The sequence below is a fragment of the Podarcis vaucheri genome, assembly GCF_965113315.1.
Source record: "Podarcis vaucheri genome assembly, chromosome: 9".
NCBI classification, from domain to species: Eukaryota; Metazoa; Chordata; class Lepidosauria; order Squamata; family Lacertidae; genus Podarcis; species Podarcis vaucheri.
The window spans coordinates 68081231-68107705 of record NC_138767.1 but is presented as its reverse complement, the minus strand read 5'-3'; the positions used below and the strand labels follow the sequence as shown (position 1 = coordinate 68107705).

At 42.8% G+C, this 26475-nt stretch overlaps 1 protein-coding gene across 1 annotated transcript in view; it reads left to right on the top strand.

The window, feature by feature from the left end:
* Window positions 1-26236, top strand: part of TBC1D19 (TBC1 domain family member 19) — a 74479-nt gene extending 48243 nt beyond the window's left edge. Inside the window, exons 14-21 of the mRNA XM_082238210.1 lie at window positions 2395-2479; window positions 6727-6771; window positions 8904-8936; window positions 11611-11720; window positions 14453-14544; window positions 16534-16649; window positions 17688-17758; window positions 24286-26236. Of these exons, the coding sequence (XP_082094336.1) occupies window positions 2395-2479; window positions 6727-6771; window positions 8904-8936; window positions 11611-11720; window positions 14453-14544; window positions 16534-16649; window positions 17688-17758; window positions 24286-24360 (627 nt within the window). The 3' untranslated portion in view covers window positions 24361-26236. The remainder of the gene's footprint in view (window positions 1-2394; window positions 2480-6726; window positions 6772-8903; window positions 8937-11610; window positions 11721-14452; window positions 14545-16533; window positions 16650-17687; window positions 17759-24285) is intronic.
* The last annotated feature ends 239 nt before the right edge of the window (window positions 26237-26475 follow it).

Sequence of the window (26475 nt, the reverse complement as noted above, 5' to 3'; positions counted from 1 at the left end):
TATCAGTGTAAATCCTACCAGCCAATAGCAATGGACACAAACCAAAATAAAACACAAACTTCACATTTTGAATTTCCTTGGTGAACTGCAGTACAGTGGTACCTTGGGTTAAGTACTTAATTCGTTCCGGAGGTCCGTACTTAACCTGAAACTGTTCTTAACCTGAAGCACTACTCTAGCTAATGGGGCCTCCTGCTGCTGCCGCACCGCCAGAGCATGATTTGTGTTCTCATCCTGAAGCAAAGTTCTTAACCTGAAGCACTATTTCTGGGTTAGCGGAGTTTGTAACCTGAAGCGTCTGTAACCCGAGGTACCCCTGTATTCTCTGATGGGTCCCTATCTGAACAAGTGCTAACGTAAAATGAAATTTACACGGAACATAAATAAAGTGACGTAAAACCTGACTATTCTTGTTTAAAGAGTTACTGTGTTCTTGCTAAAGAGCTATTCTTGAATTGGCAGGACTTTGTTGCTTGTCCAGGCCTTTCTGCCCAGGGATGGGTCATCTCAGCTTTGCTTATTGCTAGAAATATAAGGCTTTCACTGTTCTTGGGGAAAGCTGAGAATGTAAATGGCAGGAAACAGGACAGGAAGGAAAAGTGTGTGCATCTGCCTTCTGAACAACAGCCAGAACTTCACTTTTCTCTTTGTATTCACCCCAGTTGTTCTAAATTAGCTTTTAATTTTTCCTATTTATTAGTACTTTGTTGAGTGTACTATGTTTTGACAGTTTAGATAAGATCAAAAGCTGGTAATGAATAGTGTTGGTTGTAAAGTGTGTGTTTAAGATAAAGGCCCTTTGTCATCTGAAAAAATGTTAATCTGCAAAATAGTAAGCTGCTCAAGAGGTAAAAACCATATCTCAGCCAGAAAATTATTATGTCCTCTGTCAGAAGCGCAGACATTTTCCCAAGACCTTTTTGCTTTTGACAAATGTAATTATCGAAAGGCTGCGTTTACAAAAATATTAAACAAAAAGGAGCTGTCTGAGTGGATGATGCGCAGGGAGACATTGCCATGGCACTGAAAGCATTCTAGGTAGAATGCAGATCCATACACTTTTCCTTCCTGTCAGCTATTCAGCTGCATAGATTTGTCCATACTTTTACAGCAAAATTAAATTAAATGTAATGCAAGAGATCCATGATCAGATCTCCCAGTTTCCTGGTTTTCTTAAAAGCAGCTAACAGGGAACCTCAAATTGCAGAAGCGGGGTTAATATTTTCCATCGATGTCTCTGTCCATCGGTCTCTCCCTCTCTCCCCCCCCCACCTGTTATTTGTCCAGCTGGGGAAAACACAGGTGAAAACAGAATTAGATTTCCAGGAATGCTTCCATCTCTTCAAAATCTAAACAAAAGAACTGTTCTTTTAGACAACTAATGCAATTTTGAGGAGGAAACACAGTTTATCTTGCCTTCATTCTACCTAGAATGCCATGGTAATGTTTCACTGTGCATCATCCACTCAGACAGCTCCTTTTTGTTTAATATTTTTGTAAACGCAGCCTTTTGATAATTATATTTGTCAAAAGCAAAAATGTCTTGGGAAAATGTCTGTGCTTTCTGACAGAGGACATAATAATTTTCTGGCTTTTACCTCCTTGAGCAGCTTGCTATTTTGCAGATTAACATTTTTTTCGGATGATAAAGGGCCTTTATCTTAAACACACACTTTACAACCAACATTATTCATTACCAGCTTTTGATCCTATCAAAACTATCAAAACATGGTACACTCAACAAAGTACTAATAAATAGGAAAAATTAAAAGCTAATTTATAACAACAGAGGTGAATACAAAGAGAAAAATGAAGTTCTGGCTGTTGTTCAGAATGAAGGCAAGATAAACTGTTTCCTCCTCAAACTTGCATTAGTTGTCTAAAAGACCAGTTCTTTTGTTTAGATTTTGAAGAGATGGAAGCACTTCTGGAAATGTAATTCTGTTTTCACCTGTGTTTTCCACAGCTGGATAAATAGCAGGTGTGTATGTGTGAGAAAGAGAGACAGAGACATGGATGGAAAATATTAAACCCCCCCTTCTGCAATTTGAGGTTCCCTGTTAGCTGCTTTTAAGAAAACCAAGAAAATGGGAGATCTGATCATGGATCTCTTACATTACATTTAGTTTTGCTGTAAAAGTGTGGACAAATCTATTGTCTGAATTAGATATACCTTGCTCTGAATTGGTGAGACAATTTACATGTTATAGAGAAACTCAAGGATTTAACTCACCTTTCTCAAAGTGACCGGTACAACTTGAGAGGATGAAGAGGCTAACCTAGTCAAATTTATTTGCCTTTATTTTTATTTTGCAGGAAATGGCGGTTTAATGTCAAACTTATTTGATCTTATTCACTGAACGGTTTCTGATATTCCTGTTGTTGTTTTTACAGGTATTACTTTGTTTCTCACGAGACACTTCAGTGTTGGAACACTTTGCGTACAATAGTGCTACTCCACCCAAGTCATACGTTCGAGGTAAAGAAACAAATATTTATTGATGGTATTCATAAAAGATTATTGTTGGTGACCAGCCTTTGACTTCCGCTGGTGATCGTCAACAGCTGAGCAGGACTCAAAACCAGATTTCTCTGGTCCAGGTCTTAACACTACAATGCAAACTGTATTTGTGGCTCACCACAAATAACCTACTTTTGTGCTGCCTGCAAAAACAGGTGGATTTTTTAATTGGCTTTTTTGTTGCAGAGGTTGAGTACTTGGCAGCAAAGCCGGTAGGCTACATTCGGGGTGGCAAGTCTTGTATTGCGCAAGTCTGACAAAGAGCGGGACTAGACATTATGTGTAGTTCTGTGTTTCTTTTTCCAGGCTTTGCCTCGTTCTATATACTGAGGCTGCAATTTGAAGCTGAAGACCAGGGGAAGAGGGTCATTCTAATCTTTCCCTCTTGCAGTGCTTTTCTCCTGACAAGTCTCACCCACTGATACTGTTATCCCTGCGGAGGGAAAAAATAATACATACCCATACTTTTTTTGATAGTGACTGTAAAGGCTGCTGGCTGTGTATTTGTGCTTTCTTTTCAGTTGCCTACATGTGAGGCAGTTCAATACTTTAAACAGCTATAATAGGATTACTCTCCCCGCCATAAAAGTAGGAAGTCTACAAATGTATATTTCCTGGCAACAGAATGCTTTTGACTTTGTGCCCAACTGTTACTGCATTTTGAAAATGCTAATTATGTTTTATAATGCAGCTTTAAAATAATTCCTACAGAATTCAATGTTGTGGATTGAATTTTCACTGCTAAACATTCTGCACATGAACGGTATTTATGAAAGATTGATTGATTGATGATTGATTGATTGAATTTATATACTGCCCTATACCCGGAGGTCTCAGGGCGGTTCACAGAAAAGACGAAAACAGATCAAACGCAGAACTAGAGAGCATTTTCATCTACCATAAAACCTAAGGCTCTAAAACCAACCATGACTGTCATCTTTTACATTCTCTCCAGATCGCATCATAGGTCCCTGCTTAACTTCAGAGAGAGAAAATGACCCTACAGTGGTACCTCGGGTTAAGTACTTAATTCGTTCCGGAGGTCCATTCTTAACCTGAAACTGTTCTTAACCTGAAGCACCACTTTAGCTAATGGGGCCTCCTGCTGCTGCCATGCCGCCGGAGCACGATTTCTGTTCTCATCCTGAAGCAAAGTTCTTAACTCGAGGTACTATTTCTGGGTTAGCGGAGTCTGTAACCTGAAGCGTATGTAACCTGAAGCGCATGTAACCCAAGGTACCACTGTATTTTAAAATTCATGTAGGCATATGCTAAAACAGCAATTTCGCTCAAATAATGCTTCTGCGCTCTAGATTTAAATAATGGGTTTGATCCTCTCAAAGCAAAGCACTTTTTAAGTCCTGCTAATTTCTTTTAAGCAAAACTGATACTAGGCTGAAGGGATGGGGAAGAGGGAATGACGCTTGGCTTTGTCATGGAAATCTGTCTTCACAGAAAGTGAAGGCAGGAAGGCAATTTTGTATTGTGCTGGGTAGAGCAGCCTAAGATCCTCTTCTCCTTTCAGTAGAAGGTCTCAGCTGATCCTCCCCCCAAAAAACAGAGTATGCTCTGTTCTCCTTGATGCCCTGAGAGAAAAAGTGATGGCCCTTTAACTGAATGGGCAGTAGAGTTTTCACCACTTTTTATTCCCTTACCTTCCTCTGCCTGATGTGACCCAGGGCAGAAATGATCAGGACGTCACACTTCCTTTCCCTGTCATAACAACTGCATGGAACTTTAATTTGACCAGGGAAGTGGGGTTGCAAAGAGGGCTTAGTCCTTTTCTTCTTAGCCCTGATATATGGCATTTTCCTTCAGAAGTTCATCTGGGTGAAGAGGGAATGGTTTGGGTCCCATGTCTCCACATCACCTGGGAGAGAGCATGCCAAAAGGAGTCGGCTTTTCCCTTCACTTAACGTTGAGCAACGACAGGTTCAAATCCTGAGCTGCCGACAAAAATGAAGTGGCTTGCCAAATTATTGGAGTACTACAATATATCCAAAACAATGGGAGAAATTGGAAGGATCTCAAAAGAGAAGATAGATATGGACTGGAAGGTGTTTAAAAGATACTTGCAAAACCATATCGAAAAATCAGAACTCCTATTAGAATAAACAAGTTCCATTTCAAATACTGAAATACTAAATAAGATGGATAAAGGTAAAGGTAAAGGTACCCCTGCCCGAACGGGCCAGTCTTGACAGACTCTGGGGTTTGTGCGCCCATCTCACTCAAGAGGCCGGGGGCCAGCGCTGTCCGGAGACACTTCCGGGTCACGTGGCCAGCGTGACAAAGCTGCATCTGGCGAGCCAGCACAGCACACGGAACGCCGTTTACCTTCCCGCTGGTAAGCGGTACCTATTTATCTACTTGCACCTGGGGGTGCTTTCGAACTGCTAGGTTGGCAGGCGCTGGGACCGAGCAGCGGGAGCGCACCCCGCCGCGGGGATTCGAACCGCCGACCTTTCGATCGGCAAGCCCTAGGCGCTGAGGCTTTAACCCACAGCGCCACCCGCGTCCCAACAATAAGATGGATAACAATGTGTAATAGAAAAAGAAGTATGAAATTAGGTTAAAGGCGTGTGAAAGTAATAGAAGTGGAAAGAAATTGCAATTGAGTAGATTGGAAGTCTAACACAAAAGTGGGGTGAGGGGTGGTGGATGGGAAAAGGAATTATTTGTGGGATTGAGTGTAAGTATGTTTGAACACTTTTAAGTATTGTATGAAATGTATGTTTGTATGCTTGTATATTTGTAATATATGTGTATTAATGATGAATTATTTTAACAATAAAAACTTATTAATTATAAAAAAAACCCAATCCTGAGCCTCAAAGGAAATGTGATGGGAAAGATCCGTTATGAGGATTTCCCAGAAACATTTTTACTCCAAAGTTGCTAGCATCAGCTGCTAGTTTAACTGCGATTGTGGGAGGGATGTTTAACTCCCTTCCCATCTCCAAAATAGATATGAAGAAGGATAATTACAGCAGGGAAATGCCATAGAAAGAAGGCGTTAAGCACCCAGTGATAGTTTGCCAGTCAAACTACCAGCCTCACACAACTGTTTTAAATTAAATCTACCTATCTATGAGAGAACCAAACCATCAACCACATCCGCTTTGGTGCTCAGTATTTGAACTGTTGTTGCTAAATAGCAAGTAAAGTGAGAAAACCACTCTCTCACTTTCTGTGAGCTGCCCTGAGACCTCCAGGTACAGTGGTACCTCGGGTTACATACGCTTCAGGTAACATATGCTTCAGGTTACAGACTCCACTAACCCAGAAATAGTACCTTGGGTTAAGAACTTTGCTTCAGGATGAGAACAGAAATCGTCCAGCGGCGCAGCGGCAGCAGGAGGCCCCAATAGCTAAAGTGGTGCTTCAGGTTAAGAACAGTGTCAGGTTAAGAACGGACCTCTGGAACGAATTAAGTACTTAACCCGAGGTACCACTGTATAGGGTGGTATATAAAATCAATCAATCAATCAATCAATCAATCAATCCTGTCCAACTTGCTTGCCTGCATGCAAAGTCAGAAATGGAGAGCAGGATTGTTTCCCCAAAATTCATATTAAGAAATCCAATAGGTGGCTGTTAAAAGTTTGAGTAAGACATGTTTCACGTATTTGCATAGATCTCATTCATTGTTCGTTCTTTTAGAAGATTATTTTGTAGATTGGTCTGTTTTACAGCTCTGTAGTGTTACACCATAGGGACGCGGGTGGTGCTGTGGGTTAAACCACAGAGCCTAGGACTTGCCGATCAGAAGGTCGGCGGTTCGAATCCCCGCGACAGGGTGAGCTCCCCTTGCTCAGTCCCTGCTCCTGCCAACCTAGTAGTTCGAAAGCACGTCAAAGTGCAAGTAGATAAAGAGGTACCGCTCCGGCGGGAAGGTAAACTGCGTTTCCGTGCGCTGCTCTGCTTCGCCAGAAGCGGCTTAGTCATGATGGCCACATGAGTCATGCTGGCTCCCTCGGCCAATAAAGCGAGATGAGCGCCACAACCCCAGAGTCGGCCACGACTGGACCTTATGGTCAGGGGTCCCTTTACCTTTACTAGCGTTACACCATAATCATTCCTAATTTCCCACTGCCGTTTCACTTTCTCAACTGTATCAGATCTACATTTTCAGTTTGAAAAGTCTTTGTTCTCTTCCCGTACGTCTGTTACTTACTCTTTCCCATTGACTGTTCTTTTCACAGGGAAACTTGGCATGGAAGAATATGCTGTCTTTTATCCGCCAAATGGTAAAGCAGTTATCCTGTTGCCTCCTCTAGTGGGGAAAGGGGAAACTGCAGTAATTTCTAAGACCACGGATTCTCCTGATTTATGTAACGGACAACTGGAAACACACCAGGCTTTGACAGGAAGGGGTTTCCCTCTTTTCTTAGAGAATTGACCATGTTTTATCATGTTCTAGCCACTGTTTGGGCATGCTCAATCCCACCATTGTCTTTGGCTGAGCCTATTTCGCATATGCTGTAGTACAATTTTTACATCAAGAGGTGGCCTTTCTGCCACTAGCTCATGGTTTGGAGTTGGAAGTCTGTGGGAGCGGGCTTGTTGAACGCTTCCCAACTCACCATGCGATTTGCATTAGTAGCAAGTGAGTTGCACAATTTGCAGACTGGGCCACCTGTATTTGGGGGACTGGAATATGGCAGCCCTGCACTAAGACCTTCTAGCAGTTGGTCCCTTACCTTTCCCGCCCCGACCTGGCCACAGTGGTCCATGTGAGGTCACCTCCAGGCTTGACTACTGTAATTCACTCTACGCGGGGCTGCCCTTGAAGCTGTCCCAGAAACTCCAGCGGGTGCAGAATGCTGCAGCGAGGCTCCTCACGGGGTCTCTGTCATGGGAGCATATTCACCCGGTGCTTTTCCAGCTGCACTGGCTCCCGGTGGAGTACAGGCTCAGATTTAAGGTGCTGGTTTTGACTTTTAAAGTCCTTCACGGCCTAGAACCCTCGTACCTACGGGATTGGCTCTCCTCGTATGCCCCACGGAGAACCTTAAGGTCCATATATAGCAACACCCTAGAGGTCCCGGGCCCTAAGGAAGTTAGATTAGCCTCAACCAGAGCCAGGGCCTTCTCAACACTGGCTCCAGCCTGGTGGAACGCTCTGTCTCTTGACACCAGGGCCCTGCGGGATCTGATCTCTTTCCGCAGGGCCTGTAAGACAGAGTTGTTCCGCCTGGCCTTTGGCTCAGAATCAGTTTGATTCCCTCCCCCTTTTCTTTTTCCTTTCTCCTCCTATGATGAGATTGCTCCCTAATTGTTTTAATATTGTATCTTAATCTTTTAAATTGTATTTTAATCAACTTGTTTGTATTATTGGTTGTTAGCCGCCCTGAGCCTGGTCTTGGCCGGGGAGGGTGGGGTATAAATAAAATTATTATTATTATTATTATTATTATTATTAGCGATGGTGCTGCACCGGAAAGAGAAGATATGCCTTTGCAAGACAGTATAATACAATCCCAGACAAATAGCACCAACAAATCCTTAGAACTCTTTCACAGTTGAACTGTCATGAGTGGCTCCACTTCTGAGTTTTCGGTAGGGAGCCAGGCAGAGGGCCTTCTCGGTGGTGGCGCCCTCCCTGTGGAACACCCTCTCATAAGATGTCAGGCAGATAAAGAATTACACCACTTCTAGAATACATCTGAAGGCAGTCCTGTTCAGAGAAGTTTCTAATGTCTGATGTTTTATTATTTTTTATATTTGCTGGAAGCCTCACAGAGTGGCTGGGGAAACCCAGACAGATGGGCGGAGTATAAACAATAAAATTATTATTATTATTCCTCCTAATTGCAGTGGGAAGTGCAAGACAAAGAGAGAGCACTGTGTGTCTCCATGTGCAGCGAGTGTATGCGGTGAACATATATGTGCAATGATTGTGTGCACATTGTTGACATGCAGCTCTTAGAGGGGTGGCTAACTTTACATTTGTCTTTGGGCTCAAAAAAAGCCTTCAACTCTGAACTAAAAGAAGCCTGCAGAATTTTTGACCCTTTACACTGAACGCAGCTCGCCAACCATCTGTTGTTAGGCTTGTTAGGCCTTCTGTTTTTGGCATTTGAAGAATGAGATTTTATTGAGCCACTGGTTAGCAATCATAAGTCAGAGGTGGACAGCATTCTGTTTGCTGGGTCACAGGTTCATTGATCCTGATCTCCAGTTTCCAGGAGAGCAGTTATTAGTTCAGTCTCTAGAGTTAAAGATGTGCTTATGCGTATGAAAGGAATCAAGTTCTGAAATATTTTGTGGAATTCTCCCTGGGTATACTTTTGTCTGGGGGTTTTTCCCGTACAAAGCATAAAGAACTATGGAATCATGAACAATCCTCACAGTAAACTAGAATATCTCTGTTTTGCAGGTGTAATCCCTTTCCATGGCTTTTCGATGTACGGTAAGTGACTCTTCAGTACTAGCACTGGAGCTAAAAATTGGAGGTTTGATTAATTGAATAAGTAAGTTTATATTGTTGCAATATACCGTATTTTTTGCTCTATAGGACGCACTTTTTCCCCTCCAGAAATTAAGGGGAAATGTGTGTGCGTCCTATGGAGCGAATGCAGGCTCCTTGGCTTCGCATTGCTTTTGCTGAAGCCTGGAGAGCGAGAGGGGTCGGTGCGCAGCGACCCCTCTCGCTCTGCAGGCTTCAGGGATAGCTGCCTGAAGCCTTCGGAGCGCAGCGCGAGTTCCCGCTTTGCTCTGCAAGCTTCAGGTTCCTTTTGCTGAAGCCGGGAGAGCAGCCCTTCGACCGACCGCCAGCCCCACAAGCTCGGGGGGGCAGCGGGAAGGCTGCGTGCAGCCTTTGCGCTGCTTCCCGACCTGGTCTTTGAGGCTGGCGGTGGAGGAAAGCAGTGCTTCCCCCCGCCAGCCCCAAAGAGCAGGTTGAAAGGAACCCGAAGCCTCCAGAGTGCAGCGGGAACTCCCACCGCTCTCCTGAGCGCCAGTGTGGTGTAGTGGTTAAGAGCGGTAGTCACGTAATCTGGGAAACCGGGTTCGTGTCTCCGCTCCTCCACCTGCAGCTGCTGGGTGACCTTGGGCCAGTCACACTTCTCTGAAGTCTCTCAGCCCCACTCACCTCACAGAGTGTTTGTTGTGGGGGAGGAAGGGAAAAGGAGATTGTTAGCCGCTTTGAGACTCCTGAAGGGGAGTGAAAGGCGGGATATCAAATCCAAACTCTTCTTCTTCTTCTTCCTGAGGCTTCGGGTTGCCTTCAATGAAGGCGACTGAACACACCTTAAATGCACTGAACGCACCTTGTTTTAGAGGGGAAGAACAAGGGAAAAAATCTCCCCCTCTCTGCACAGCGCCCCGCAGGAGAAACGGAAGGGGCTCCATTTCTCCTGCCCCTTCGCTGAAGGGGCGCTGAGCAAAAAGGGGGAGATTTTTTTTCTTGTTCTTCCCCTCTAAAACAAGGTGCGTCCTATGGTCGGGTGCATCCTATAGAGCGAAAAATATGGTAATATCTGTCTGTGTTTATCATACCTGGAGGTTTGGTGGAGATTGTTGGATTCCTGGTTCCAGCACTTCAGTAGGTGGAATTTCTGGAGAATGGGGCCAGGGAGTTGTTTGAGCTGTCAGGCTCCTATGTTTGGCTTGCATCTCATAGCCTTAGGACCTGGGGAATCTTTGGCAAGTAATGGGGCCTCTTGTTCATCGTTGGAGGAAGAAGAGCCTTCTTCCACATTCTTCCCCTGCCCAGGAGGCTAATTCTGAGTTTTTATTAATTTTTCTATTGTTGCTGTTCTTGATATTAGTATTAATTAAATGTTAGTCACTTTAATTTGCCCAAGATAACTCAAAGCAACTTACAACCAAACAAGTAACCAACCAAACACACACACACCCCATAAATACATTAAAATGAAGGTTAAAAAATACATTTAAAGCACCCAACCAACTTCTAAAAGGCCACAGATAGTTAAAGGCCACAGGCTTAGTTGTAGAAGAAAGAAGAAGAAGAAGAGTTTGGATTTGATATCCCGCTTTATCACTACCCTAGGGAGTCTCAAAGCGGCTAACATTCTCCTTTCCCTCCCCCCCCCCCACAACAAACACTCTGTGTGGTGAGTGGGGCTGAGAGACTTCAAAGAAGTGTGACTGGCCCAAGGTCACCCAGCAGCTGCATGTGGAGGAGCGGAGATGTGAACCCGGTTCACCAGATTACAAGTCTACCGCTCTTAACCACTACACCACACTGGTATATAAAGAGATATAATGATATAATGATGGTGTCAGGCGAAGCCTCCCTGGAGAGAACAGTTCACAAATAGGGAACCACCACAGAAAAGGCCCATTCTTGTGTTGCCGCCCTTGGGATCTCTCATGGAGGGAGCACACAAAGAAGGGCTTCAGGTGATGATTGCCAGTTCTGGGGTGGTTCATATTTTGCAACCAGGTTGGGGTTGCATGGAAGTATCTACCTATAGATAGTATTCATGTGGCTACCCCAGTTTCTTCACTGGTTATTTTACCAAATAAATAAATACAGTGGTACCTCGGGTTAAGTACTTAACTCGTTCTGGAGGTCTGTTCTTAACCTGAAACTGTTCTTAACCTGAAGCACCACTTTAGCTAATGGGGCCTCCTGCTGCCGCCGCGCAATTTCTGTTCCCATCCTGAAGCAAAGTCCTTAACCTGAAGCACTGTTTCTGGGTTAGCGGAGCCTGTAACCTGAAGCGTATGTAACCTGAAGCGTATGTAACCTGAGGTACCACTGTAAATAAATTTGTGTGACTTTGTATGTGCAACCCATGCTTTGGTCTTGATTAACAGCATTGTGCCTTCAAGCAAATCTGTCTCAGCTGTGAGGCTGGCATTCCCAAAGTAATCACATGTTTAAAGTGGCCTGTTGTTATTCCACTTGTCAATAAAAAGACAATACTTGAATGACTGTTAAGAAAAGACACGATTATTCTATAGCTGTGGCTACATTAACGTACGTATTGTTCTTATTTCTACCTCCACAAAGAACTGGTGTTCGTTCAGAATATGCAGGTTTTGTTTGACATGCATCTTGTGATTTTAACAAGTAGTGGTGTTGTGATAACGATTGTCTTTTATCCTTTCAGTCGCTCCGCTTTGTTTCCTGTATAACGAACCTTCCAAGCTGTATCAGATGTTTCGCGAAATATACGTGCGCTATTTCTTCCGACTTCATTCCATCTCTTCTCACCCGTCCGTAAGTTTGCTTTGAACAAATCTGAACATGCAAAATGCAACGAACTAAAATATGCCTCTCTCTTTTTACCGTGCCTGTTCTAAAAACACAGGACCGCTGTCTATGCAAACCTTCGCTTTGTTTGACTTGTACAAAAATATTTTAAAATGTAGACCTCTGTGTTGATAAAATCTCTTGCGTATTAAATATGAACATACAAGACAGCTTTGTACTGTCAGTTTATTGGCCTGTTTCTTAGGGATAATAGAATCACAAGTGTTGGAAGAGACCCTGAGGATCATTAGTCCAGGAACATTGTGATAGGAATTTTGAGGTCTTAGATATATGTTAAATGTTCATAAGTGTACCAACCAAGCACATACATAGATCAGCACAGGAAGACCGACCTGGACCATTTTGATTTTCAAACTGCCCCAAACTGACCAAATGTTTTTTCTGCAACGTCAAAGGAAAATGGAAAAGCCTCCCCATTGTCATTTCCTTCACAAATCCTGTCTTAAGGGTATGTCTGTGTTTGAATATGGTGTGAGCCTATGACCTGGTCCAGGAACTAAATATTTATCACTACAAAAGACTGGCCAGGCTCCCCAGGCAATCCAATCAAGTAACCTGCCAGACAGGAGATAAATAACGACAGGAGAAAAACAACATTCAAATTTCTGTTTTAAGACCGCCTTTTCTGTGATGTAGGTGTGATGTATCTGAGGGGTGGTCTTAGGTTACACCCCTTCTGTGATGTATGTATGATGTTTCTGGGGGTGGTCTTGATCTGCAGGGTGGCAATTTCAAAAGTCTTTATAAGGCCTTGCACGCCATTTTTCTGGGTCCCTCCTCTCTCCTGCAGATGAGGGGAGCACCCTGTTGCAACAGATCAATAAAGATCAAGCTTACTAGCTGCTTTGCTTCTAAATATTCTCTGGTTGGCCTCTGTTATTCTCTCCTACCAATAGGGAACCTATGTAAGGACTCTATATGGGCTCTTGGATACCCCATAAGGGGAAAGGGCAATTTTTGTTTACAACAACATGCAGGTGTCTCTTTTAGGGATCGAACCTGCAACCTTGGTGTAAACTATGCTCTAGCCAACTGAGCTATAGAAGCAACAGTTTAAAGCCTCAGCTGGATGTCTTTTCCAATCCTGCTGAGATTCTTCAACTAGAGATCTGGAGTTTGAACCTGGGACCTAATAATAATAATAATAATAATAATAATAATAATTTATTATTTATACCCCGCCCATCTGGCTTGGTTTCCCCTGCCACTCTGGGCGGCATTCAGCAGAATATTAAAATACCATCTATCATGTCATTTTGCATGCAAAACTATGCTACCATGTGTCGGTTTAAAAGGCAAACACATTTCTTGCGGCCTGAGCTTTTTTTGAGCTAGGGTCCACTTTGTGAGATTTGCAAAGCGTTGTAAAAAAATTGACAGATGTATACATACAGGGATAGAAAAGAATTTCAGAAATGGGAGTGAGTTTGGAAACGAAGTCTCGCAGTTCTTGGGTCGTGTTCAACAGCGGCTAACGTACTGAGCCTTCGATGCCAATATCCTCTTCAGTTTGAGTTTGTAATTTAATTACCTGATGCAAAATTACCCAGGTTAACTTTATCCAGGGTTAACAGGAGTTGCTCGCAACTTAAAACCTAGGCAGGGAAAAAGGTGTTATGTCTGAATCGGGCCAGAGTGTTTCCCACGCATTAAATGTTCTGGAGAAGTTTGATATATTCTATCCAGGGGATTAATTTAGGTTGGCCATGGGAGGGATTCAAATGAGTTTTTGCGTTGGTGGAACAAGATTCTTCCCTCCCTTTGTGTGTTGACACAACCCCTAAATCTGCTCTGGAGCATTGGGGGAATTTCCAGCACAGGTTTATGGGGTACACAGTGAGAAGATAGGGAGGGAAAGCCCGGGGGGGAGGAGAGATTATTAAGTTGTTTTTGTTTTTGTTATGTATTTTACATTTTTATATTGTGATTTTATGTTGTAGATGCCCTGGGACCTGCAGGTATAGGGTGCAAGGCTATGTAAATACTGTGATTTCACAGGGACTCAGAAAAAGCATTAGGTACTAAATTTGGCTTCCTAAGAATCTTTTAGCTTTCATTTAAAAAAACAAAACAAAACAAGAACATAATTCTCATGCTTTTGGTTGCAAATAAATGCTGGAAGATGTAATGTCTACTGAATCCTAGGAAGTAGGGTGGAATCCCAACTTCCTCATGACAAACAACACCAGGATAAATTATGTAAAACAGGAAAAATGGCAAAATAACAGGAAAAAATGGAAGCTTTGCTATTCCGTAAAACTAATATCCATCACAGAATTCAATTTTTCTTATTTTAGTGTGGAGTGCATGTAGTGCTGATTTTGTGGTTTAAACCTATATTTAAGAAAACTCATGCTGAAATCAAGATTATCTTTATATATTAATTTTGTTGGCGTTAAATGCCGGTTTGTTGCCCTTCATTGCATGTATCTAGGAAATAATCTGTTGTCTGTGTCTGCAACCGACGATGTTTTAATATGAAAAATTCCACAACCTCACTTTATCAAATCTTACTGTACTACTTTGACTTGTTATATGTATGTTTTCAATCTATGCATGAACTACATTGGGTATTTTTTCACTATCTATCTTTAAAACTCATTAGTAGTAAGAGGTACACTTGTTGTATGGTTGTGCTTTTATAAAAAGTAAATTATTATACTCTTTCTTTTTTAAAGGGCATTGTATCATTATGTTTGCTGTTTGAAACCCTTCTCCAAACCCATCTACCACAGCTGTTTTATCACCTTCGAGAAATAGGAGCACAGCCGTAAGTATTTTCCCTTACCTTTAAAAACTGACACCATTGTCGTCATTATATTTGCATGCCAACTTTCTGTAGTTAAACCCATGCTCCAGGCAGCTTACAACTTGAAAAGGTTTACTAAATTACAAATACAGTGGTACCTTGGTTCTCAAACTTAATCCATTCCCGAAGTCCGTTCCAAAACCAAAGCGTTCCAAAACCAAGGCATGCTTTCCCTTAGAAAGTAATGCAAAATGGATTAATCTGTTCCAGACTTTTAAAAAGAACCCCTAAAATGAAAGCAATAATCAATGTGCTGTACTATAAAATAAATAAGACAGTATTATAGATGATAAAAATTAAAATTATTTTTTTCCTGACCTGCACTGAAGATAACAACAACAACAACAACAACAACAACAACAACAATAATTTATTATTTGTACCCCGCCCATCTGGCTGGGTTTCCCCAGCCACTCTGGGCGGCTTCCACATAGACCAAAAATACACTAAGATGTCACACATTAAAAACTTCCCTGAACAGGGCTGCCTTAAGATGTCTTCTGAATGTCAGGTAGTTGTTTATCTCTTTGACATCTGATGGGAGGGCGTTCCACAGGGCAGGCGCCACTACCGAGAAGGCCCTCTGCCATTGCTTCTCGCAATGAGGGAACCGCCAGAAGGCCCTTGGCGCCGGACCTCAGCGTCCGGGCAAAAAGATGGGGGTGGAGACGCTAGTCACTGTTTGGATGGGGGGCTTTTATCCATTTCTGCAGTCACACAATCAATCAATCAGTAGCTGAACTGGGTTCCACATGGTCACAAAAACAAACGAACCGAAAAAGCCTCAAAAACAAAAAATGCAAAATAAATAGCAAAAACAAAAGCACCAAATATAGGCTCCAAATATCACCTCAGAACACTGCAATCGGAAACAGATGGCTTGAATTACAATGGGGGGACTCCCGCAAATTAGCAGTGCAACAGTTAAAAACAGAAATGGAAGGTTTCAATTACAATGGGGGACGCAAATTAGCAGTGCAACGGTAGAAACAGAAGCTCAGGACTCAAAACGGAGCACGCTTGACTTTTGAAGCAAAGTTTGCAAACTGGAACACAGACTAAACTGTTCGAAAACCGAGGTACCACTGTATAACATGACTAGTCATAAACAATTGAGAATGTTGAAAATAGGATCTAGGGAGGGGATGATGGGAAATCTCGAAATTCAGAGAAATCTCTTTATATGGCTATGTATTTGGTATTGTTATAACTTTACACTTGTAAAATCAAATAAAAACGATATACCATATTTTTTCATGTATAACACGCCCCAGTGTATAAGACGCCCCCTATTTTTGGAGACTTAGAATTAAGAAAATGGGGGGAGATTGCCCTCGTGTATAAGACTACCCCTCTTTTTAACATTCTTTTTAGTAAAAAAAAAACCTAGTCCACACAGAAAAGTACAGTATATCATTCCTCCCTTGGGATCCACAACGGAATCAGATGTGGGTAGGAACACTAGAAATATCACAATTCAAGTACAGGTTAAAAAAGTTAAAAAGCAGGTCCCAAAACACGTTTTTGGGTTAAAGATGATTTTTCAGGTCTGAAAAAGACTCCTGCTTCAAGGTACAAACTCAGAGTAACAAAAATCAAGGTTGACATCTTTGCTTACCTGCGTGGAGACACATAACATTTGCTGTTACCCTAAGGAGAATGCATTTACAATAGATGCTAAACAGTACTTTCTTTTTCGATTTTGAATATTGAAATACTGTTAAGCTCACGAAGCAGATAACAAATAGATTCTGAATGAGTGAACTGAGTGTATCATGCCAGATTTAGCATTAAGAAGAATTACTTTCTTTAGTTGGCTTTGGCTTTAGCTGTGCTCTTTTCCGTTTAAGGCTCAGAAATCCACATAAGCACATCCAAGTCAAAAGGCAAATCCACCGTGATTGTATGTTATGGGGAAATATAATAGTGTGTGTTTCTTTCCACTCATAGTCTAAGGATATCATTTAAATGGATGGTACGAGCATTCTCCGGCTACTTAGCTACAGATCAGCTTCTCCTTTTGTGGGACAGAGTTCTGGGATACAACTCTCTGGAAATTCTTGCTGGTAATGTAAACATATTTTGTTGATGGTATTGACATTCTCCCTTTTTAAAGAAAAATGATATCAACACTAGAGGCTTTAGTATCCTCGTGTGCAATTGCATGGTTTCAGTAGCTTTTCATTGTGTGACCTCCGACTCAGTGTCTTAAAACTTAGTATTTTGGAAACGGAGAATGGCTGGGCCTCTGTCCTGTTCACACACTTCTGCTATTCTGAGAACTGGCATGAAAGTAAAGGGACCCCTGACCATTAGGTCCAGTCATGGCCGACTCTGTGGTTGTGGCGCTCATCTCGCTTTACTGGCCGAGGGAGCCGGCATTTGTCCGCAGACAGCTTCCGGGTCATGTGGCCAGCATGACTAAGCCGCTTCTGGCAAACCAGAGCAGCACACTTAAACGCCATTTACCTTCCCACCAGAGCGGTCCCTATTTATCTACTTGCACTTTGACGTGCTTTCAAACTGCTAGGTTGGCAGGAGCAGGGACCGAGCAACGGGAGCTTCGAACTGCCGACCTTCTGATTGGCAAGCCCTAGGCTCTGTGGTTTAGACCATAGCGCCACCCGTGTCCCGTTTATAATACAAATACTAATACCAATCATTCAAATACTGCATTATATAATTTAGGTAGTCCCCCGCGTGCTAGATTTAATGGTGTGGTGATTTTCTTTATTTCTGCGTTGCAGAAGCTTATTAATTTCAATTATATTCTGGTCAAAATAATAATCCCTTATACAACAGCTGCAATATTAATAACTTCTATTCGTGTTGACACATGATTTATAGAACTACAAGTAAGGCAAATATCACATTAAGAAATTCTTAATATATTTATTCTGTTGAGCACTTTAAGTGACTTTCTCGAACGTCTTTTCTTTAAAACGAAACTGTCACAAATTGACTAGAATGGCACATTTAAGCTGGCTATATAATATTTCCCAAACTAAGTATTACTGAATTGAACGTAAAGAATAGCTAGACCAAAATATCTGTAGCAACTAATTAGTAGGCCGCCAGTCTAAATATTGTGCATTCTTTTTCAGTCCTGGCAGCTGCTGTGTTTGCTTTCCGAGCTGTGAATCTAATGGAGGTGACATCACTGGCTGCAGCTGAAGTAAGGATAAGTTTCAGTGGGAGAAAATGGAAATAGTTTGTGACATCTTGCCAACCACAGTAATTTAAGCTCCGTGTGCACATAGCATGCAATGTGAGGCTCTCTGCTGAAATTCTTATCTCGGCTAAATATTCAAAGGAAGTTATGAAAATATATGGATGAAGCTCATGATACTCCTATGACAAATACAAAGGAGAATGTTTAAACTGGGTTATAAACACGATGAAATAATTGAATTATTTTTTTCAATTACACTCAGGGCCTTTCATATACTTTGAGTGTACGCTTTTTAAAATATGCACCACTGTTCTGAGAGGTATGACAGAGAAATTCCTAAATCTACTTTAGGGCAATACTTTTATTAGGCCAACCAAAGCGTGCAAGTTTTCGAGTCCTGCTGAACTTCAGTCAGGGCAGAGGCGGAACAAGGCAAGTGGAGAGGATAGAAACCGGCTGGTGGTGAAGCTCTGAATCTTCATCTGCTAAGAGCCTTCCAGAATATTGGAGGAAGTAGCAAGTATTCAGATGAGGCTTTCTCCCTCGTTGCTTTGTTTTACCATCTAGCCTGATAAAGGCTATTTTGGGACATGTTAGTTGCCTTAATAAATGGTAAAGTAAAGGTAAAGGGACCCCTAACCATTAGGTCCAGTCGTGGCCGACTCTGGGGTTGCGGCGCTCATCTCTCTTTATTGGCCGAGGGAGCCGGCGTACAGCTTCCGGGTCATGTGGCCAGCATGACTAAGCCGCTTATGGCGAACCAGATCAGCACACGGAAACGCCGTTTACCTTCCCGCCGGGGCGGTACCTATATATCTACTTGCACTTGACGTGCTTTCAAACTGCTAGGTTGGCAGGAGCAGGTGCCGAACAACAGGAGCTCACTCCGTCACGGGGATTCGAACCGCCGACCTTCTGATCGGCAAGTCCTAGGCTCTGTGGTTTAACCCACAGTGCCACCTGCATCCCTTAATAAATGGTACTGCCCTAATAATGGATTTTGGAACCCTTTTCCTGGGCCAACATGACTACTTTTAAACTTTTTTGGGAAAAAATATGTTTACTACAAACCATTTCTGCTATGTGTAGGTTTTCAAGAGACAATATAACACTCTCACAGTGCAATTCTACACACCTGCTCAGAAGTAACCTCACTTCTCGCAGTGAAGGAACCGCCAGAAGGCCCTCAGAGCTGGACCTCAGTGTCCAGACTGAACAATGGGGGTGGAGACGCTCCTTCAGATATACTGGGCCGAGGCTGTTCAGGGCTTTAAAAGTCAACACCAACACTTTGAATTGTGCTCAGAAACGTACTGGGAGCCAATGTAAATCTTTCAGAACAGGTGTGATATGGTCTTGGCGGCAACTCCCAGTCACCAGTCTAGCTGCCACATTCTGGATTAGTTGTAGTTTCCGGGCCACCTTTAAAGGTAGCCCAAGTTAGAGTACATCACAGTAGTCCAAGCGGGAGATAACCAGAGCATGCACCACTCTGGCGAGACAGTCTGCGAGCAGGTAGGGTCTCAGCCTGCGTACCAGATGGAGCTGGTAGACAGCTGCCCTGGACACAGAATTGACCATGCATAATTTTACACATCAAAATTATGTGCAAATGTTGTAACCTCTTCTTGTAGGGGAGGTTTTCCAGCTTCCTTAGCATTTTGGTTGCCAGTTTCCATGTCTCCAATATCCTGATGATAGTTATTACGAGTTTGGTCACACCATTGTTTTCTTCTCCTTTCCTAATGATCCATGGTGTGTAGAATCCACCTTCTTCATAGCTGCTGCAATACTGTGTGGACTTCTTCACCTAGCTATTAGCCATGACCCCAAGATCTCATTCCTGCCAGTCACTGCTGGCTCAGTGCATATTATTATTATTGAATTTATATACCACCCTATGCCTGGAGGTCTCAGGGCAGTTCACAGAACAAAATCCAAATATAAAACCACAAAATTTATAATCAAAATAAAAACAACCCAATAACCCCCCCCCAAAAACCCCACATTTTAAAAGGTCAGGGGTGCCCAAACTTTTTTCAAAGAGGGCCAGATTTGATGGAGTGAAGATGCATGAGGGCCGACCAAAGTTGTTGACTTTTTTTAGGATTGAAGTCTTTTTGGGGGGATTTTACCCCAGGAAATAAACTGCCGGGGCTGAATTAAACTGTCTGGTGGGCCGGATTAGGCCCCCAAAACGGACTTTGGACATGCCTGGCATAGGATATCTATCAAATCAACCAAAGGCCCAGTTAAAAAGGAACATTTTCCCCTGGGGCCTAAAGGTTTATAATGAAGTTAGGATATTTTGCCCCAATGTACGACACTTTATACATACTTGCACTGAATCACATTTTCCCATTTTATTCCCCATTTGTCCAAACCCTAATTCTCTCTAAGAGCAGCGGAACTACCAACAGGAAACTGGCATTTCCTTGCTGTATCATTAAAGGTCTCCCTTTTTGTTTCTCTCATCTTACCTGTATTAGTCACCTTGCCTTCAAAGGAATGAACTTTGTCCTGAAGAGCTAGTTTTTCAGTTATTGCATCATGTCGACACAAGTTGTACCCAGCAGGGAGATAGTTGTACACGTGGCAATCTGGGTGACATTCTAATTTGGGATTTTCCTTTTTGGGTTTGTTTTTTTTTAAGCTAAGTCCAGTGCTGTGAGGTTTGGTGAGGTTTTCTGAAAAGCTTCCTGGCCCCATTGTGTTGGCAAACTCGCAAACGTTCTTAACTTTCCCAACTGCTTAATTCAGTGCTTCATCTCTAGGGCTCCAGTTCATCTGCAGAGCTCTCTCCAGACTTTTACTAAATATGGCTAGCTTTCCCCCAGTTAGCTAAAATGACTGGCCTTCAAAAAAGGGTGTGTTTGGCTAGTTTGCAGCCCCAAAGCTATTCACGTGGCTTGGCTGCTATGAAGCTCAACAGGCATGAACAAGATTAAAGCTAAAGATGATTAAGGTCATATCTAAACACATTCAGTCCCATGGAAGAATGGGGCAGATTTTATTGTGAATGCCTTTGGCTACATGCAATAAATGGATTGATTACGACTTAAGAGTAGACATACATAGGCTTCTACTGCACTCGTGTTGGAGCCCAGAAGCATGGCTCTCTGTCACCTCGGCTAAACTTTTAGTTTTCAGTTTTTTAAATCTCCCAAGAATTCAGCTAAACTATATTCTACTGCTGAACTAAATCTGTACTTGGAGCTTTTCACTTCAAATATGCTAGCTTTACTCTTTCCAGACTTTGCTTCCGTTAAGGCTTATCTGTAGTTAATCTGTCTTAATTGCTAGAGTAGAGGTAAAAAATTGCAAATTGCTGCAGGATTACCTTCTTAGGGCTTTGTTCTTGAATCTGTTCTAACCCTGGTTTAACTTTAATGTAAAGGTAAAGGGACCCCTGACCGTTAGGTCCAGTCACCAACGACTCTGAGGTTGTGGCGCTCATCTTGCTTTATTGGCTGAGGGAGCCAGTGTACAGCTTCCGGGTCATGTGGCCAGCATGACTAAGCTGCTTCCGGTGAAACCAGAGCAGCGCATGGAAACGTCATTTACCTTCCCACCACTGTGGTACCTATTTATCTACTTGCACTTTGACGTGGGCTGTGATATTACAAAGAAATAAATATAACTTGAGGTAGGGACGCGGGTGGCGCTGTGGGTTAAACCACAGAGTCTAGGACTTGCCGATCAGAAGGTCGGCGGTTCGAATCCCCGCAATGGGGTGAGCTTCCGTTGCTCTGTCCCAGCTTCTGCCAACCTAGCAGTTCGAAAGCACGAAGTGCAAGTAGATAAATAGGTACCGCTCTGGCGGGAAGGTAAACGGCATTTCTGTGCACTGCTCTGTTTCGCCAGAAGCGGCTTAGTCATGCTCGCCACATGACCCAGAAGCTGTACGCCAGCTCCCTCGGCCAATAAAGCGAGATGAGCGCCACAACCCCAGAGTCGGCCACGACTGGACCTAATGGTCAGGGTCCCCTTTACCTTATGAACTGATGAGCAATGACAGCAAAAAAAATTTCATATGCCTTGGATCCCAAACACCTTGATACTCAGACGTTTTGACTCCTGAACGCTGCAAACCTGGAAGTGATCCAGTTTGTGAACTATTTTTGGAAGCCGAACGTCCGATGGGGCTTCCGCAGCTTCCGATTGGCTGCAGGAGCCTCTTGAAGCCAATCAGAAGCCGCGCTTTCTGAACGTTTTGGAAGTCGAATGGACTTCCGGAACGGATTACGTTTGACTTCCAAGGTACGAGTGTACTACGGCTCCATTCACACATAACAAGGCAGATTTCTAACTTACTGTGTTTTTCCGAGTATCAGTTCTGTGTTTATATGGGCTGCCAGGGGGCTCTCACTTCGCTCCTCGCCTGGCAAGAACAAGACAAACCTTGGTTTTGTGTCATCTCTGAGCCAGGGATCATTCTTGGCTCTCATAACAGGCAACAATTTCTAGCCAAGCTACAGCCGTGGTTTGTTGTTGGCTTGCTGTTCATGATTTGTTAAGGAGCAAAAAAATCCACAATATGTGCTTTGGAAATATCCCCTGGTTTATCCCACTCATATTGAGAGGCAGGGGGAAATGAAATGGGAGCGATCAGGCTGTACACAAGAATGCTCTTGTTCTCAGTTAACAGTGATAAGCCAGAAAACGTGTTGGGGGCGGGGGGAGAGAGAGAGAGAAACTCTTTAAAACATTACTAAATAATAGTGGATCGTCCTGAACCCCTGAGCAAGGTAATTTTAAAGAGAATGCAATACCAGTTCATTACCAATCACCTTTTTCCCATGTTCGACGCTTCAAGAGTTACCCACACATCCGCTATTTGCCTAACTCAATTAAGGGAGCTATATTTAAAAGGTTCATCCATACTCATTCTGCAGGACATAAGTCGTGCCCTTATGCAATTTAAAACTTTGAGCTGATGAGTACACTTTCCAGTATTTGCATCGTCATATATTTTCAGAAACCACAGATGCTCACGGTGTTTGGTTCTTCCTCCCCCCCTCCCCTTGCTAGTTTTGTACTATTGCATTTTTGTTGTTGTTACTAATACATTTTTAAGTCCTTTTAGTCTCCAAGTGGCCCACATTTGATTAGGTTTATTAGAACATTTTTAAAAACAGCAGGTTTATTCATTTACTTTATGACTAGAAAAAACTGTTGTCCCAAAAAATAATAATGGCATGGATCAATACAGAAGGACGTGGGTGGCGCTGTGGGTTAAGCCACAGAGCCTAGGGCTTGCCGATCAGAAGGTCGGCGGTTCGAATCCCCGTGACGGGGTGAGCTCCTGTTGCTTGCTCTCTGCTCCTGCCAACCTATCCGTTCGAAAGCACGTCAAAGTGCAAGTAGATAAATAGGTACCACTCCGGCAGGAAGGTAAACAATGTTTCCGTGCGCTGCTCTGGTTCACTAGAAGCGGCTTAGTCATGCTGGGCACCTGACCTGGAAGCTGTACACCGGCTCCCTTGGCCAATAAAGTGAGATGAGTGCCAGAGTCGGCCACGACTGGACCTAATAGTCAGGGGTCCCTTTACCTTTACCTTTTATCAATACAGAAACAGAAATTCCCTATCTAAGGCAGACAATCTAAAGTTCTGCTGAGCGGGATCCACGGGCATCCTACAACCTTTGGCTATACAGATCTCATATATTTCTAATGGAAGGAAATATCATTACCATGGAGCCACCACAGAAAAGTCCCTAGTAACAGTAGTGATCATCTCTGTTTCAGATGGTGATGCCACCTGCGAAAAGGCCATATTCCAAAACTTTAAAAATGGGGAGACAAATGTCAGAGGATATGGTTACTTAAATATCCAAGACTTGGGCTCTAAAGCTTTAAAGATTAACACCTTTGTTGCCATGAGAAGATTAACTATGATTTATTATGTTTCCATAAATGATCCTTCCATTCATCCCTACCCCCCACCCCTGTCCCACTTCTTAACAGTTCCATGATATTGTGTAGATTGCACGGTATAACCTTTTCTGTCCAGGCATCATTTACGTCTGAACAAAATGTCCCTCAAAATATTTGGACTGGGGAGAGTGATATTTGCATTTTGCTGCCTTTATGAAAGTGGGTCATCTGCACATGATTATGCTAAGCACTCTTACTTTAAAATAAGATTTTAAAAAATGAATGTCACTCTCACTGTGAAGGCTCACTGAAGGATTCTTACAAATCAAGACTTATTCCGCAAGTACTACTCCAGACAAGCAGGGTAAGGGTTCCTAACGTACAATTATTTTTAGATGCAAGGTGAAATGTTAGACTGTCTTCCGCACCCATGATACCGCATATATTTGAATGAGGCCTAAATCCTAAAATAAGGATTCAGTGTACTTGATCCCACTATGTATAGGACTCTCATAGTACGGTTCAGAATTAAAGAGAATTTCTGTAGATAAAAGCAAAAGCAGGTAAATTAAGGAGATGTTGCAATTTTTTTTAAAGCGACAATTATTTCTTAATTATAAACATAACGTGATATTTTCCCCTTTTATTCCAGGCTGTACTTGCTGATCTTTCGACTCTGAAAGTTATGCCTCTTCTTCAGATTTTTCTGTTCGCCACCGGCACTTGATGTTCCTCAGAGCTGCTGTGCTGCACTGCTAGACTTTCATCAGATGCTAATAATAAACTATGCAACACTTTCATTAAAATCAAGCTCAAACGTTAATGGGCGGAATTCTGCAAGAGATAAAACTGCACTTCTCACATGGAAACCCCCCCCCCAAAGGCTTTTTGCATATCAAGTTAGCGCTGCTGCATGCTGCTGAATTTTAGCCAAACTGCAGTACCTGGATGTAATGCAAATCACATAACAGCCAATCCACCTAAGTGATAACCCCAAATGCATGTTCAATTAAATGCACCAAAAAGGAAATAGCGTATAATCATTCTAGAGTTCAGTTCTGCCTTTCTGACGCTGTAAGGTGGGGAAAGGATGTCTTCACTTATAATCTATTATCCAGTCACACCATCCATCATCTTAAAAGTCCTGCAATACTTGAAAAAAAAGTATTTCTGTAAAGTATTTAACTTTAAAAGTGTAATAATAACACTTCCTTTGAAAAAGCGCAGCAATACCTCTCTTTGCAACCTTTCTATATCATTCCTGATGGAAGAAGCATCTTGTTTTATTGTTCTTGGCTGGAGGCCGTGGACGAGTTTAGAGTTGAAGGTGGTATGATGGAGGCATCCTTTTTCTGTGACGTACTCCCTTTCCCCTTTCCCCTGCTGTTCTCCTTGGACTAACAGGTCTTGTAAGTTTTTGAAACGCTCCAAAAACCTCCAAAACCTGTTCGTTTTGGAGCTGACAGCAGGACCAATCGGCAACAATTGTCCTTATCATAGAACCTTCCGTGCCGTGAAAGAAACTAATCTTTCTCCTCCAGCCCTTACCAACTTATTCTCAAGCCTTTATCCTTGGTCCGTGTTGATTCTGCTTTGCAAAGATAAAAATGCCTCGGCGCAGCTTTCTTCAGAACCTATCAAAGCCTTTCTGAACGTGAGCCAAAGCAGTTGCTTGTGAATGACGTCAATAGTTTTCTCCCCCCTAGCTCCCACCTCCTCTTTAGGCGCTGAATGTGCTGCATCTGCCATTTCCCTAGCCCCTGCTGGTCCAGGAACTTGTGTATCAACTCGCTGAGTCTAAGCTCGTATTGCTGCGTGACTTGAGTCGCGCTGCCATCGGGACAGACAGTCTTTTACCGATGATGATTCCTCCTCCCCCCCCTTTTCTCCAGGGATTCCAGTAAGCCTCCCTAAAATCCTAATTGATTACCAGGTTGTTCTAATTTAACCACATACAGCTGTTGGCCAAGATTGGATGTCGAGACCTCATTCGCGGTAAAGCTGTATCATTGATATGCTGCGTTACTTTGGGCCAATTTGTTTCACGAGGTCCAACTTTGCTCTTGCAATTCCCAGCGGCCTAAAGACGTAACTTGTAATACTTTCTTTTGCCCATCGAAAGGAAGTTTTATGAACGTTCCTCAGCTCTAAGAAGTTGTCTGTCATTTGCAGTATTCAAATCTTTGTAGAAAAGAGAACGGCATGGCTTTTGAGCAGATCCACAAAATGTCCCGTTGCCCCCCCAGCATAGACCTTACTGCAAAGAAACTTGCACCAGGGACTTGAGAGTCACTTGTCCACCTGATACGTGTGGCACTCTCATCATCCAGATTTTGAGCTGTCAGCAAAACTGAAAAATGATTTCAAGTCCAAATTTAAATTTATGCTCTGTTGCATGTAAGATGGTGGCTACCTACACTGATATTCGCCCATTTCCCGAAAGTGTATTTTAAAGGTTGAGTTGAATAATTTAAAAGTATTTTATTTATTGTACTGTACACAGCCTTTCTGTTGTTGTGAAGCTTCCATTGCATTGACCTTGGAGCTTAATTCCTTCTTTTGTTAACTGAAATAATAAAAATGGTGTTTTCTTTCATAATATATATGCTGGCTGCAGAATCTGTTGTTCAGTTTTGGGATACAGTGGTACCTCGGGTTACATACGCTTCAGGTTACAGACTCCACTAACCCAGAAATAGTACCTCGGGTTAAGAACTTCAGGATGAGAACAGAAATCGTGCTCTGGTGGCAGCAGGAGGCCCCATTAGCTAAAGTGGTGCTTCAAGTTAAGAACAGCTTCAGGTTAAGAACGGACCTCCGGAACGAATTAAGTACTTAACCT